We start from the raw sequence: 15,617 nt of genomic DNA, 5'->3' as shown, positions 1-15,617 counted from the left end.
ATGGCTGCAGGACTACAAGAAACACTAGTTGCTTTTGAGCAAAATTTCCTTTGACTAAATGAGAACAAATTAATAATGCAGAAGTTTCGTACCAGGGGATCAGTCATAAACAAGCCGGGTTGGAAAGCCGAAGAGTCAAGCATAGTGACGCATTTTAGAGCTTAAAGAAAGGGCACAACAATCTAAAGAGGGAGCAAGAGGACATCCTAAGGAAATTTCAATCAAATACTTTTATCTACCGAGTCGATATCAGTTATATGTCCCTAGATTCGTGCGATCCACATTGCACCTTCTGTGGCGATGTGGCCAACTATATATCACATGATGTGGACTTGCCAGAAAAATCCAGGTATTGCGAGAATCAATTGACCCAACAACTGAGGACTGCGAGGCTGCGCTGTCCAGTTCACAACTGGAAGACCAGCTTTGGCTGGTGAACCTTACAAAAGCGGCGAAAAAAGACAACTGGCTCCTGGAATTAGGGCCTGCACAACTGAGATCGATTTATTCTGTTCATAAATGTGTTTCACGCACACAGAAGTACCTCAAATCAGCCTATATGATGGGAGGTTGTTGAGGGCAAAAAAAGGTAATATTACGTCGGCATTCCTGTCGGACGCATGAGAATCAACACAGTGTATGCTACCATGCTTCAGTTTCATGAGGCTTCAGTGAGTAGTAGGTGCCATAGCTATCCTCTTCCCGATACGGTTTGAGAATTTATTTACTGAAAGTAAAAGACGTTATAATTCTGATGACCAGCGCAAGATTAATCAATCCTCAATAAGATGTGTGTCCCTCGTCGAGATATCCGTGGCTTACAGTGCGGCTATACTTCAGCATTCTCCCTAGTCAGACCCGACACCCTTAATTTTGCTGATCGAAAGTGAAATGAGCAAGAATTGATTGTGGTCTTATGTGTAGTTTGAGTAACAGGCCATCTGGTTATTCTGAAAAAAAAAAAATATCCAGCTTATGTAAGTGCGGGAAGTTACACTCCAACAATGTTTCCTTTGCTGCTTTATTGCTAGCGGTTTAAATTGTTTCCACTATCCCCAACCCCTTATTTCGTGACATATTCAAAGCGTATAGTAGTGTATGATGCAAAGCGCATGAGTTCACAGGAAAGCCCCAGTTGTCTCATTCATTGAATTATGGGGATCGCAGTTGGCTTTAAATTCAAAGTATGTACAAGAGGAAATGCTTAAACCCAAAGTGGTGAAAAATGGAAGAGGCCAAAATGAGGGCATGTTTCCAGCTCGAGCTGTAATTGACTGGGCAGCTTTCGGTCGTGCTCTGTTAAGCACCGCAATCAATACAGCACACACAAGCGTAGGACGAACATAAACGGTTTTACGTGATCGCGACTCATCTGGGGTTCCCGCCCTGAACGGACAGCGTTCTTTTTTTTCTTTTAATGTGCTTCATCATTCCCGCCTTTCCCGCGTAGTCTCGCTGTTATGCCCTCTTACGTAAAAACGCGGTGTGCATGAAAAAGCTACATTCATGTAGCAAACATACGGCTAGAGGTTTTCTTCCTATTCAGATATCTATTTCTCGCTGTAACTTTGGTTTTTCTCTTTCTTATTTTTGCCTGCTCCAACACGTATAAATTATTACAGTACTGACGCATGCAGTTGAAACACAAAGTAATTTCGGAACGTGATGCTTATGTCATATGCAAGATGCAAAAACTGCTGCGTAGCTGTTCTTTGCTATGCAGAAAGCTATGACGTCACGGACTCGGTCGTAGAAAACCTGGAGGCAATAGCTTGCACTTATTCTATCTTATATAGGCTCACTTAAGAGTATTTCGTTTCTTTGCGACACAGTGTCACATGAAATTTCACTTACGATTCAAGATCGAGGCTTGTCTCCTTTGCTTTCCGCTGATTTGGCCCGCCAGGAACTTCCGGAAGAGTTGTTTCCGCGAAACATCTAAAGCGGAATGATTGACAGCATCCGCTTGCGATCAAGCTGTGGGAAACAACAAACGGCCAACGCAAAGGCTTCCCGGTTGTCACTGAAGAAGTCAATCCGTAGCCAACTACAAAGTCACTCTTCTCGCGCGACGTCGAAATGTCCGTCCGTTTCCTTCCACACGCACGCCAGCGCGCTCTTTGCTGAGTGTCGTCTGCACGCGACGTCGCGCGAGTCGATTGGTCGATGGATCGTCTTGCGTGACGTCAGCTTCTAAGCTAGGCTGCTATTGGCCAACCGAGAAGCGTCGGTCGATACTGATTGGTCGCGTGCTGTCGAGGCGTTTAGCGTGGCAGCTTCGACGATGGCGGAGGCCAGCGAATTCATTGACAGGGTCAGTTTCTCCCCCTCCTAGTCAGAAACGATCTTTTTTTTTCGTCAGAAAGCGTTCATGCGTCCTTCACTGCCTTTTTTTTTTCTTTTCCTGAGGCGATCGACGTTTCACATGCCCGCGCAGTGTGCTCGCTGCTTCGATCTGTTGTCGTATACGCCTTAATAGAAAAAAAGTCAAAGATGTCGATATAAGCGAAACAAGTAAAAATTACTGGTGGAACGGACAACACATATGTGAATATGATAAAACCTTTCACGTATCGCACACAGGCAGGGATACGTTACCTGCCAAAAACAACTAAGAAGATAAAACAGTTTGCTGTCAAGTTCCGCTCACTGTGAAACCGTTCTGGTAGTGTATTCTTTAATCGTATGAGGCTGGTCTGAGTGGTCTCTGCTTTGTTTTGTGCGCTATCCAAGTGATTGCGATGAAATATTTTTTTGTTTGTTTCTGACTGCTCTGGAAACACGAGCTGCAAATATAATAGCGGAACTTCGCGACATTTGCTTTTGTATGAATATGGGATGCTTTTCTTGACGGCTCGCTTGCGCATAGAGAATCAATCTTTGACCTCACTTAATGCGGAAGTCGGGGACACTCTATCGCTTTAATAGACGAAAATATTTACGCGCACTCGGATTGACATTTGCGCACAAAACAATTCCAGCAACTGAGAAAGAAGAATGATGGCTCACCGCTATGACAATATTTTTTTTCGGTCTCAGTCCCTATCTCGGCGTGATAATTAAGTCTCCGAGTGGAAATAAATGGTGTCTGAATATTTTTTTTCTACCCTAACGAGGGTGGCAGCGAATCCCGAGTCTCTTATGTTCGTTGTTTGCAGTGCAACATTTATAGGCTGTTTCACTGAGGTGTATCTGAGGTCTCGCTACTTGTCGCATTAGTAATAAGTTCCCGTGTAGCACAGCATAGATAACTACGCCCCATCGGCTGGTCTGGGAGCCGCACAGTCAACCACGTGACCTGCAGATCTGAGCGCTATCGATGAATCATGGGATTATGAGCGCCAGCATGAGGTTAGTAGCACTGACACAACTAACGCACAGTGTTATACTTAGCCAACAGAAAGGGAAGAATTTGGACGGTGGAATTTAGAAAGTGAGAAATTGAGAATTGAAAAAATAGCAATGATTACTGAAAGGCTATCCACATGTCTCGAGCTAATCGGGGCTTTTAAGCTCCTAACTGCAAAGTAGACAATGACTCAACATAGGCGATAGCATGTATCCCTGTTACGAGAGCGATTAATCTAGAGCATATTGCTCAGAGCGCAACAAAATGTTGTTGGCGATGGAATACGTACACGATAAGGAAATTTTCTATACAAGTCTCTAAGGAAGCGATGGCGTCTGCCTACTGCATTTACAAAAGAAAGAAAAAGTGCCGTTCCTAGCAGATTACTGCAATATTATGTTTCTTCGGGACGCTGCACAGACTGAACATTAACAAGTTTAGAACAAAGTATCCACTGTTTTGACTTCGGAGATAAAAGAAGATATGTGATCCTAAGCGAAAAAGAAAAATATGGGATGTTTGCTGTCGCATAAAAGTTGATGGAATTTTGATCCTATCAATTTAAAAAGTTTTCTATTCAGGAAAATAGCTAGTTATCTTGAACCTGTAATCAGTGCCCTAGTTCATGAACTTGCTAAGTGGATTCATTGTTTCTTGTGTAGGCCCACTGAAAGGGCGTGCTTTCGGTTTGCCACCACTCCTTGTGACGCGCTTCTCTCCAATTGCATACGCTGATGAAGTATGATGCAATCGCTATCAGCTGACCGTGAAGCTTTGTTAGCAGTTTAAATAAGCACTCTAACGATTTCATGTAAGCAAGCATAACCAAGAAAATTATGTAGTACGATCCCTATGCATATACCCCCAGAGTGAGATTTGAGCTAGTTGGTTCATGTTCGGAACTTTTACCAGCGCTGCAACAAGGGACATGGAACAAGAAGAGACGGAAGGACAAGCGATTGTCCTTCCGTCTCTTTTTGTTCCCTGTCCCCTGTTACAGCCCTGGTAAAAGTTTCGAAAGTAAAGTGAATGGCAAAAAAATTATTTGGTGAGCTCTCAGTCTAAACATGTAACGTGGTATGTAATCTTATAATATACTACATCCCCTTAAGGGGCGGGGCAGTTTAAATAATCACTCCAACTATCTCGTGTAAGCAATCATAATCAAGAAAATTATGTATTACCGTCCCGTATGTAATACCCCCCCAGTAGGTATTTAAGGTAATAAAGTGAAGTCACACGGAGATTTCAACTAGTTGGCAGGTTTGCTGGTCATTTTCGGATTAAACTGTCACCCGGCTCACCTGCTTTGGTGAGTTTATTTATTGAAGCCTCTACTTGACAAACACGGCCGCCTAGCTTTGTAGGGCTAACAGGACATCAAGATATAAAGAAGGTATTATGAACGATGCAAAGCAGTTAGCTGTCTGGCGTAGTTTCTTGTAAATATTTTCTTTACCTTATAAAGTGGACACACAGCTCTGTCATGGAGAAGATAATTTACTTAACATATTTGCTTCACAAGCGGAGTTCCAAATAAAAACTACTCTGTCACCAGTGGTTATTAACAATCCATCAAAGATACCGCAAAGTGTAAAAAAAAACAAAGGAAAAATTTGTCCGAATCGGGGGCCTTTCTTGTCACCACTAAAACCTGTGTTTCATACCCAAACGGGCTACTTAGAGTTCTTCCTAGCAATTACCTCTGACGTCACAGGTGCAGGCTACTGATGATAAAGGAGCAGAACCCTGGATCGACGATAGAGTCAATACAAAATACAAGCGTTGTACTGTCCTTTACTCCGCACCTCTCTTTTTCAACTTGTGCAATTTGCTAATTTTCGCGTAAAACAACGATCCCCGCGTTCGAAAAAAGTCATCTCAAGTCGAAGACATTGACGACTTACCTCCGGAAACTTGAGTTTGTGACGCGAGGCTTAACTTTCAGGCATGCGACGTTCTTTCGGAAGCAGACGACTGCAACTGCGCCCCCAGCCCCGTGCCATGCAGTCAAGCCGTCTGCTTCCTCGCCCAGCTAGGCCTAAAACCAAAAAAAAAAAAGAAGAGAAAAGCGACATAAAGCCTAAAACAAACCAAAAAGCCAACGGCATTTGAACAGAAGGGTCCAGAGCCGTTGCCAGTGCCTCTTTCCCTTTTGTTGCCTCGTATATTGCGTTATTAGCCCCGTCTTTCCGTGAGTTTCATTCCGCTTCGCTGCTGTTTTGTTGCGTCCATTATTACAGCCGGGAAGAGAAAGCGTACGATGACCGCCATTAAAAATTCAGTACCCGTCGAGGCGCAACGCTCTGCGCTCTACGAAGTCGGAAGGAAAAAAAAAATGGTGTAAAAAAAAGATCGTAAAGCAAAGCAGACGCTCAGCTCCCGACTGGTCGATCACATTTAGAGCGTGAATAAGCTTGCATCGTCCATAAGCCCTCAGTGCTTTGGGCATGATGACGCTGTTCTCTCCTTGTTTGTTGTTTTTCTGGAGTGAGGGAGAGGCGTTAAACCTCGGTTACTGAGAACACAAATGCATCGGCGTGGAAACGCCAAAGGGGCTCATTAATGTGCATGCAGTATCGAAAAACAAACAAACAGAACCAGCGAGTAACAGCGAAATCGATGCGACACGGCCGGAACCAGGAGGGAAGAAACATAGGTTTGGGGAAAGAAGAAATGAATTCTCAGAAGCGCTCTAAACATGCAAATAACCTTGGTTAAAAACGTCCAGTGAAGGCTAAAAAGCCCCTTGAAGTGCGTCTAATTTATGCCTCAAATGGGACCCGAACCTCGCTCACTAAAAGTGAAGTTCCTTCGTATTTCACAGATGTAGCAATCAGCAACGCTTCACCGATTTCAACGCCAATACGAGCAGACTGTTTCGAAGGGAAATACTTTTCGCAATGCCCTTTTAATGCGAAAACATTACTAGTCCCATTCCGAGAAGAGCCGGCGGCGTGTGTGCTTGTCTCCACTCCCAGACGGTACAGAAAACCCCAGCGATTGGAATAAAATAGGGTGACGTCATCAAATGGCCGTATGGTGCGCACAGCAAGCCGAGCACCGCCACTCCAGACAATCCTATATATATCGCTCGTCTACATATACACACACAAGTGCGTGCATGTGTGTGTATGAACACACACGCTTCTCTCTCTCTCTCTCACACACACACACACACACACACACACACACACACACACACACACACACACACACACACACACACACACACACACACACACACGCGCACGCACGCACGCACGCACGCACTCACGCACACACACACACACACACACACACACACACACACACACATATAAAGTCGAAGATGAGGAGAACGAGGTTGGTGGCGTCTTGTGCTCGGCAAGCGGACCCAGCTGCCTTCAATTCTCCGTCCCGGTCTTAATAAACCACTGGGCGTAACACTATATATTCTCTACACTGGCCGACCTCCATATGACGCCAGTTTTTCCGACAATAGTAATAAAATTGTTACGCAAATGTTTGTCGTACGGGGTTCCGGCGGGTGTCCTGCGATTTGTCAGTGCATACGGCTTTCGTGTGCCGGTTAAGTTGGAGGCTAGCTTGTGACTGCGATTTGAACCGACGACATATGCAGCTACTACTGTATGCCTTCCCAGACTTCTGCATCAAAATTGTGATGCAACTGTTCGTCGTACAGCATTGCGGATGGTGTCTCACGATTTGTCGTTCGATATGACTTACATATGCTAGTCAAGATGGAGGCTATAGCTTGTGGCAGTGATTCGAACCGACGACGTATGCACCTTCTATTATATGCCTAATTCCGAGACTTTCGTATCAAAATTGTTATGCAACCGTTCGTCAAACAACATTGCGGTTGGAGTCATACGATTTGTCGTTGCATATGGCTCACATGTGCAAGTCCAGTTGGAGGTTAGCTTGTGACAGCGATTCGAATCGACGACATTTGTACTTTCTGTTGTATACCTTCCGAGACTTTCGTATCAAAATTGTTATGCAACCGTTCGTCGTACAGAATTGCGGTTTGGGTCATACGATTTGTCGTTGCATATGGCTCACATCTGCAAGTTAAGTTGGAGGTTAGCTTGTGACAGCGATTCGAACCGACGATATTTGTAATTTCTATTGTATTCCTTCACAGACTTTCGTATCAAAATTGTGATGCAACCGTTCGTAGTATAGCGTTCAGGGTGGGGCCATAAGTGTGCGTGTGTGTGTGGGTAGGTGTCGATGCAGCCAGGTATAGTAATGCTTTAGCATTCCCACACGTGAGCAGTTAAGTGTACCTGCCAATTTTTATTTTCGCTCTCCCAATCGTTGCCCATGGCGCCTGCACTGCAAGAGTAGTGAGCAGGGGACAGCGGTGTACTATTGACTTACCACGAGTAATTGGCGGAAAAAATCAAGATGAACTCAAAATCAAGACCGAACTCAAATAAAAAATCAACTCAAGTAGATAATAAAAGTTTTCCAATTCAAAAGTGGGACCGAAAAAAAATTTTTCACAAGATAGGTTCGAGGACTTTGGTGATTAGGACATGTTTCACAGAGTAATGAATTACAATACCGATTTCGCTAACTTATTCGTTTTGTTAGCCGAACAACATTTCGCTGTGCTGGCAATTGCTGTTGTTGCAAAATTCTAGCTTTTTAAGCGATGCTCAATTAGAGTTTTCGACCTAACGAACAACCAAGTCGAGATTTAAAGCCAAAGCGACTAAACCCTCTAGAATAAAAATGCGCAATCATTTGTGACCCCTGCGTGCCTAAAGCTATTGTAATTGTAATTTAAGGCAGGCGCGTATTCACTTTCTGTCGTAAGCTTGACCGCAATACGACAAGGAATATCAATGCTCGCCGGGCCTCCCTGGCCTCGGTATTTCAAAACACAACGAGGGTAGGCGAATGAGAACATTTCTAAACTTTATTCGGTCTAGCTTACAGCAGTGAATCCGCAGACACACCCGCCCTAGTTCAATAGTTTCGTCACGCGAAACGCAGTGCGAATGCTACCTCGGTCGCCGCCGTAACGATCGGCAAAGAGCCATATAACGAAGTTTGGCAAAACGAAACTGTTCATTCGAGAAACGATAATGTAACGCGATATGCAAATTAGACCCGACGAAATATTGCCAAAGGATACGGTGGGCGTGTACGTAATTTGAAAGCCCAGGTTGGCGTGGTCTGCGGGCGGAACGCAAAAATCGCGTGCCGACAATTGCGTTTTCTCGATGTTTCAGTGGCCGAGGAATCGTGATAAAAAGACGCGCCCGTCTTCCAGCCGGGGATTTTCGTTCGCAAAAAGTTCAAATACACGATAATACACGAGCAGTTGGTCGAATAACCCTAGATCACGACTTTCCGTCTGAAAAGGTGAGCATCCAGTGTTTTCATTGAAATAGACCATACATAGCGGGCCTCGATAACATGTTAAGGGCTTCGTAACTAATTTGCTTTTACCAGTTCCCGAACTCCGCCAGGTATTGTTCACGTCCTTGCTGATAGTTAAACAGCAAAACTTAGAGGCTAGCTCTCATGGCATATTGGTTAAAATTCTCCGTCGGCGCTGTTAAAATTGCCGCTACTCTTAATTCTACGTTTCGACGTGTCGGGCTTTTCAAGAAAGCAGCGACTCTCAAATTAGTGCTAAGCTAACGTAACTACGTATGTGCGCATCTGCTTGATTGCATAGTCAACATCATGTGCGTGTTGTTTCGCTGGGAACAGAAACACTAGGACAGTCGGGCGTAGTATGGTTACGTATTTGAAATTAGCGATCATAGGCATGATCGAGGCAAGTGCTGCCCACCTTCCGCAATCCGAGATTATAGCCATGAAAATTGCAGAGTTGAAACGGCCTTAAAACCGAGGCATAACAACACATGACATAGCTAATCGAATAGCTATGGCATGTCTCCACCTATTTCATGTCATTAGCTATGTCTCATCACCAACTAGCTCAAACCAAAGTCTTGCTAAAACATGACAAGAGCAGCGCTCCGGTCTAAGCCACTGATTTGATATGACTTCAATCGAACTCTGCGCTTACAGTAAACCGTTAGCCGTGCTTATGAAGTCCGGTATAAACGGCTTTTTACAGTAACACTAAGGTTTTCATTGTTGGAGTGCGCACGTATACCTTTGCGACACTTATACCACTAATGTTGTAATGGCGACCTACCTTCCAAATGCAGGTCAAAGCTAACCAGGGGGATAGCGGAGCGCGCTTGTATTAACAAGCGCAGTGGAGGCCTCGAAGAATACATGGGCCTTTATGACAGTTCTATTTAGAGAAGCGCCAAGAGAGGGAACGTTAACTGTTGCCTAAAGGAACATCCTGATTTTGTGCCTCAAGGCAATCCAGACATAGCACACGCTAGCTTGAAGCACTTCAGTGAGTGGTCTGGTTTGCTTAGGTTACCTTCCTGCCTCTGACAGCTCTGCGAATTGCGGGTACTGTTAAATAGCTTCAGTATTTCACAGTTTCATAGTTTTCGCTCACCAGAGTCTTGGAGAGTCTGGAGAGTCTTGTGTTTTGCAAAAGCCTGTGCATCACTTCTTTGTTAATACTTCATGCAGGGTACAAGAGGACGAAACCTTCCCTTCGTACCCGAAACAATGCAGGTTTTCGGTCATCATCACGTGACATCCAGAAGACATCCAGCAGACGTCCAGAAGACGTCCATGTTCGGGCACCTCAGCGCACTTCTGTACAGGTCTCAGATTCCTGGCATGAAGGTAGTCTTTGGTCCACAAGTGCCCGTCGTACGACGCACCTGCTGGGTCGTAATGCTCACGGTCTTCACGGGGTTGACGTGCTGGGACATTGTCAGGTACAGTCGTCCGCACCCCACTTGCTCTATCAGGGTAAAGAACTCGGGAATGGCACCCATACTAGGCATCCAATTAGTAACATCATATTTGTGGCTCGCATCTAGTTAGTTGTAAGCATTGCTTATGTTGTAAGCCTGAAACAGGGTGCGTTACTCATTAGTGCATTTCGGTAACTTAAAGGGTAGATACACCTTATTAAGGCGAAAGCCTTTAATGACTCATGCTGTCGTTAGCAATCGGTGTCGGCAGCCGTGTCTGCGTCCGTGTCGGCAGCCGTGTCGGTAGCCGTGTCGACAGCCGTGTCGGCAGCCGTGTCGACAGATGTGTTCGCGTTTTGACGGGTGTCCACCGAGATATGTGAGACAGTTACTGCGTAATTTCCTTTCCTCAAATACAATTTTCAGTTTCTTCATTACGGCCCCTCTTTGTTCTTTCACTGCCATTTCCTCCCTTCCTGTGCGGTGCGGTTAAGGTGTCCGCCGAGATGACTGAGAATTACAGCGCCATTTCTTTTCCTCAAAAAGCGTTGCTTTCAAAGGGCAAGGCATCGCGCCGAACGGATGGTGGCGTACCGTGGACTCCCTGGCAGCGCTACAACACGCTGTCGCGTTCCACTCCTAAAGGCGAAGCTTAAGCGTCATTAATTAGCAGTCAATTAGTGATGAGTGATTAATCAGTAATTAGTCATTAATTAGTAATTTGTCATTACTTTGCCATCATTTATGTGTGACGTCATCCAGTGGTGACGTCACCAGTGTCATAGGCAAAGTGGTGCGGAAAACGCTTTCGCCTCTATGCACTTCAGACAGTCAAAGTGCCCCCTGAATTTTTTTTTCGATTACGTGTTTCTTTCTGCGGGAATGACGCCTAAAACATTGCAGTCGGATACAGCTTAAGCCTACAGTGAAGCTCCGCTCACACTGATTAGCGGAACGCACTATCCCTCCGCGACAAGGAAAGAGTCCGTGATTCAAGCATGTGTTGTTACCTAAATAGAGAGTTAATCACAAGCTGAAACTTTAGGGAGATCATTTTTTTATGTCTATGACTCAGTTAATAAATCGAAACATAAAAGGTTTAATTTCGTTAACTGCGGTCATTTCTCAACGGATTAATTTGCGGGCCGTTGTCGATATCAACAACTCCTGTTTTTTAAGTTGTGCTCGAACATAATATAATTAGAGCCCAACTTAAAGAAAACAAGAATTGGGATCAATGCCAACGTCCCACAAAATGATATATGCTCTGTTGCCAAATAATAGCAATCAACGAAATCAAGCTATTATGTTTGAAATGTTTAATATATATGCTGTGATAAAGGTCGTCCGACGGGGTACTATGTCGCAATCTTTTGGCAGGACGACCTGCAATCAGCAGTCTTCATGAACAAAAACGTGAACGTCGGAGCGTTCAGGCGGTTGTCATCGTCTTCAACATTGAGCTCCAGCCGCAGAGGTTCCGGAGTGGAAGTTCTGTCCTAAAATTACCCTAGGGAAAAAAAAGCGTCATCCTGGAGACTTATAGGGACGTGATGATGGAGGGATTGCAATACGGTTTGAGGCGGTGGGTGTGTAAAATTTGACGGCCTCGGTGATGGTGATCAGTGGACGGCGTGAGCATTTCGATGAGGCAATTGGATGATGATAATGGCGTAGCAGTCACAGTCCGATGGAGCCCTGGTACTTTCCGAGAAGTTTGTAGGAAAGGCCGGCGGTAGTGGGTGGTGGTGGTGAAAACATTTATTAGGAAGCGACAGGGTGTATGCTTGGATCAACCCGTAAGGGACCGGTCCTTACAAGCACTAGGTGGAAGGTGAAGGATTCTGGAAGATAAGCTGGAAGAAGCGCTCAGGAATAGCCGGTGCTTTTCTATAGCAGTCAGCAGTTAAGCGAAGTGAAGGAACGGGCAAGCTGGTGGCATTATTTAGCATACGTTTCCGCTTGGGAAATATTGGTAAATTCGGAAGCATCTCATCGGTACGGCAGAATTGTGTCCATTGCACAAGAAGACTCTTGGCCGTACAGAAGTAGTATCGAGAAAATCCGAGGGTGGCTTGAATAGCAGTTGTAAGCATAGGTGGCAAACGGTAGAACGCGGTCCCAGTTGCAGTGTTCAGAAGCAACATACATGGCCGTCACGTCGCCGAGGGTGCGGTTAAAAGTGCTCAACCAGGCCATTTGTCTGCAGATGGTATGCGGCGGTGGTGCGGTGAACGATGCTGCAACGTCGGAGAGGAAAACGCGACTTCTATCACTGACCAACTCCTTGGGGGCAACATGACTAAGAATGATATGGTGGGAGACGGAATAATTTCCAGATGGGTCCAACACTCGACACCGACATCACGGAGACGGAAGTCAGAGCGGCCCTCCTGACTCTCCGCGCTAACTCCGCACCTGGTGCAGACCAAATCACAAACTCCATGCTTCGTAATCTGGATGATCAATCGATCACCCACATTACGAAATACTTCAACCAGTGCTGGAGGGAGGGTAACCTCCCGCAGTCCTGGCGCCACGCGAAGGTAATATTCATACCTAAACCCAACAAGCCACTTACACTTCAAAACCTTCGCCCTATTTCGCTAACCTCATGCCTTGGGAAGCTCCTAGAGCATGTTGTGTTAGCGAGGCTCACAAGTCACATGGCGGACAACAATCTTTACCCGCATAGCATGGTAGGATTTCGCCCCCATCTATCCGCACAGGACGCTATGCTGCAACTGTCACACGACATTTTCGACCCGCTTCTTCCGGGTCACACCAAGGCAGTCTTAGCTTTGGATCTCTCCAAAGCTTTTGATCGCATTGAACATCAGGCGGTCATGACTGCTCTATCCCCCTTGAATGTGGGTGTGCGCACGTATGCCTACATTCAAGCATTCCTCGCTGACCGCACAGCTGAGATACACTTCGGCCCTCTGTCTTCCCCCTCCTACACTCTTCAGAGTATCGGCACCCCTCAAGGGTCCGTCCTTTCCCCCTTTCTCTTTAACATTACCCTCATCCCCTCGCCCGAAAATTGGCCACTATTCCCCACCTGAAGCACACTCTTTATGCCGACGATATCACCCTGTGGACCACTCACGGCAGTGACGGAGACATAGAGAACACCTTACAGGAAGCAGCCACCCTCACTCAAAATTACGCACGGACCATCGGACTGTCTTGCTCCCCAGAGAAGTCCGAACTCTTCCTCATCCGGCCTAAGAACCACCGCTGCCCCCGCTCCCCCATTGCCATTGAACTGAATGGTGACCCGATACCTGAGGTTGGAACCCTCCGTGTATTGGGCCTGCACATCCAGAACGATGGCAAAAACACCACCACCCTCAAGAAACTCAAGCAGGTTGTAGGCGCGATATCGCACCTCATCCGCAGGGTTTCTGGACGTCATAGAGGCATGAAGGAGCGCGACCTATGTCGCCTCATTCATGCCTTTGTCCTCAGCCGTGTGCTGTACACTACCCCATACTTACACCTATCCAAACATGACATAAACGCTTTGGATGCTTTGATTCGCAAGGCATTCAAGGTAGCACTTCACCTTCCCCTCAACACACCCACAGACAGATTACTAGGCCTGGGCCTCCAGAATACGATCGGGGAACTGGTGGAGGCCCACCGACAGGCCCAATATATCAGGCTCACACAAACCTCCACAGGTCGGTATATCCTGCACTCCCTCGGAATCACAATACCGGCCAACGACCCAACCCTTTTCGCCATCCCACGATCCCTTCACCGAGAGCTCCTCATCAGGCCGCTCCCGAGGAATAAGCACCCGTCCCACAATGAGCAGCGCCGCAGAGCCCGTGCGAAGGCACTCCATCGAGCGTACGGCCCCCAGCCGGACGCCGTGTGGGTGGACGCTGCCTGCGCGGGTGATGAAGCGACAGCAGCTGTGGTGGACTCCTCTTTATCCGCCCTCCTCACACTACCTCTCCCTCCAGACACGTCCCCAGAGGCTGCAGAGGAAGCCGCCATTGCCCTTGCTATAACCCGCACGGAAGCCCGGTACATTTTAAGCGATTCTAAAACTGCGATTCTAAATTTTGCTCGAGGCGGAGTCCATGTCCCTGCTTTTCGCATACTGGACTCGCCCGATGCCCCCCCGCCCCGCCAAGTGGAGCTGATATGGGTGCCCGTGCACTCCGGGAATCCCGGAAACGAGGCCGCCAACCTTTTAGCCCGAGGTTCTTTAAACCGGGCTCAGGTGGCCTCGGATCGGGGATTCACGAAGGATCGCATGCACTCATTCAGTGAGCTGACCCAGGCATACAGAGCCTCTCGCCAGCTCTACCCCCCGCCCCACCCCTCCCTAGATAACAGACACGCAACACTCTGGCGCAGATTACAAACACATACTCTCCCCTCGCCCCTTACCCTAACCCACTATCATCCCTCCTTCCCCACTCCTGCTTGCGCCCTATGCCCAGAACCCTTCGCTTCTTCCCTCCACATCATTTCCCTCTGCCCGGCGGACCCTCCCCCGCGGGACCTAGAGAACCTCAAGACCTGGGAGGACTGGGAGACCCTGCTGCGCTCTTAGGACCCGGCCGTACAGACCATCGCCACCGGCCGTGCTGCCAGTGTTATGGACCTTCGGAACATAAACACTTGAGTGCAGTGGGGTCGTGCGGGGACCCTGGGGCGTGCCCCGAATTCCTCTGTAAATAAAGTTTTCTCTCTCTCTCCGGAATAATCTCGTCCACTTGGGGATCCTTAACGAGCACTGACATTGCACAGTCAACGGGCGCCTTTTGCGTTTCGCCTCCATTCGCAACCCGGCCACCGTTGTTGGGTTCCGGGTTGAAAGCCGGGTACAATATTGTCGTTATTTGGCGCGGGTATAAAGGTGTGCGCAATTGTGGGGTCTAAGTGATGTAAAGTTGTCCGCAGGTTTCTTCTTTATTAAACGAAGTTTTCAGAGGAAACTACAGAAATAAAATCTGGGCACTTAATGATGTTCTTTACGGTAGCATGGAGAGGCTGCGAATAGTGCTACTGTTCTATAACCGTTCGTTCGTGGGAGTGATTGTGCGAAACGTTGCGTAATTTGTGGCACCGAGCATGCCGGTGGTCGAGAAGGCATCGTAATAGTAGTAGTAGTCGGCACCGCGCGTCGAAACAAAATTGGCTGTGGTTTGGCCAATGGCCATCCCGAGTAGAATTGCGGAAGCAACGGCGTGGCAATCGCAGCGGCGGCGGCATCTCGGGGGGCATTTTGACTGTCTAAAGTGCGTAGAGGCGAAAGCTTTTTCCGCACCACTTTGACTGCCTCTGGGCCATGGCGACGTCAACACTGGATTTCGCCACATATAATTAAGTACTAATAGCTAAGTAATGACAAATTACTAATTAATGGCTCATTATTGATTAATGACTAATACTAATTAACTGCTAGTTAATGACGGTTAAGCTTC

At 46.9% G+C, this 15,617-nt stretch overlaps 2 protein-coding genes across 2 annotated transcripts in view; one reads left to right on the top strand and one right to left on the bottom strand.

Moving 5' to 3' along the window:
• LOC149365673 (uncharacterized) overlaps window positions 1-2,109 on the bottom strand; it is a 113,117-nt gene extending 111,008 nt beyond the window's left edge. The window contains exon 1 of the mRNA XM_089541665.1: window positions 1,855-2,109. The gene's annotated coding sequence lies outside the window, so the exon portion shown is untranslated. The remainder of the gene's footprint in view (window positions 1-1,854) is intronic.
• Window positions 2,110-2,284: 175 nt separating this feature from the next.
• The window catches only part of LOC149365672 (acid-sensing ion channel 1-like), a 30,841-nt gene continuing 17,508 nt past the window's right edge, over window positions 2,285-15,617 (top strand). The window contains exons 1-2 of the mRNA XM_089569065.1: window positions 2,285-2,314; window positions 9,938-10,191. Of these exons, the coding sequence (XP_089425191.1) occupies window positions 2,285-2,314; window positions 9,938-10,191 (284 nt within the window). The remainder of the gene's footprint in view (window positions 2,315-9,937; window positions 10,192-15,617) is intronic.

The sequence above is a fragment of the Amblyomma mixtum genome, chromosome 1 (genome assembly GCF_055824585.1).
Source record: "Amblyomma mixtum isolate Tamu chromosome 1, ASM5582458v1, whole genome shotgun sequence".
In the NCBI taxonomy this organism is placed as follows: Eukaryota; Metazoa; Arthropoda; class Arachnida; order Ixodida; family Ixodidae; genus Amblyomma; species Amblyomma mixtum.
This window is presented reverse-complemented; position numbering and strand designations above follow the sequence as displayed.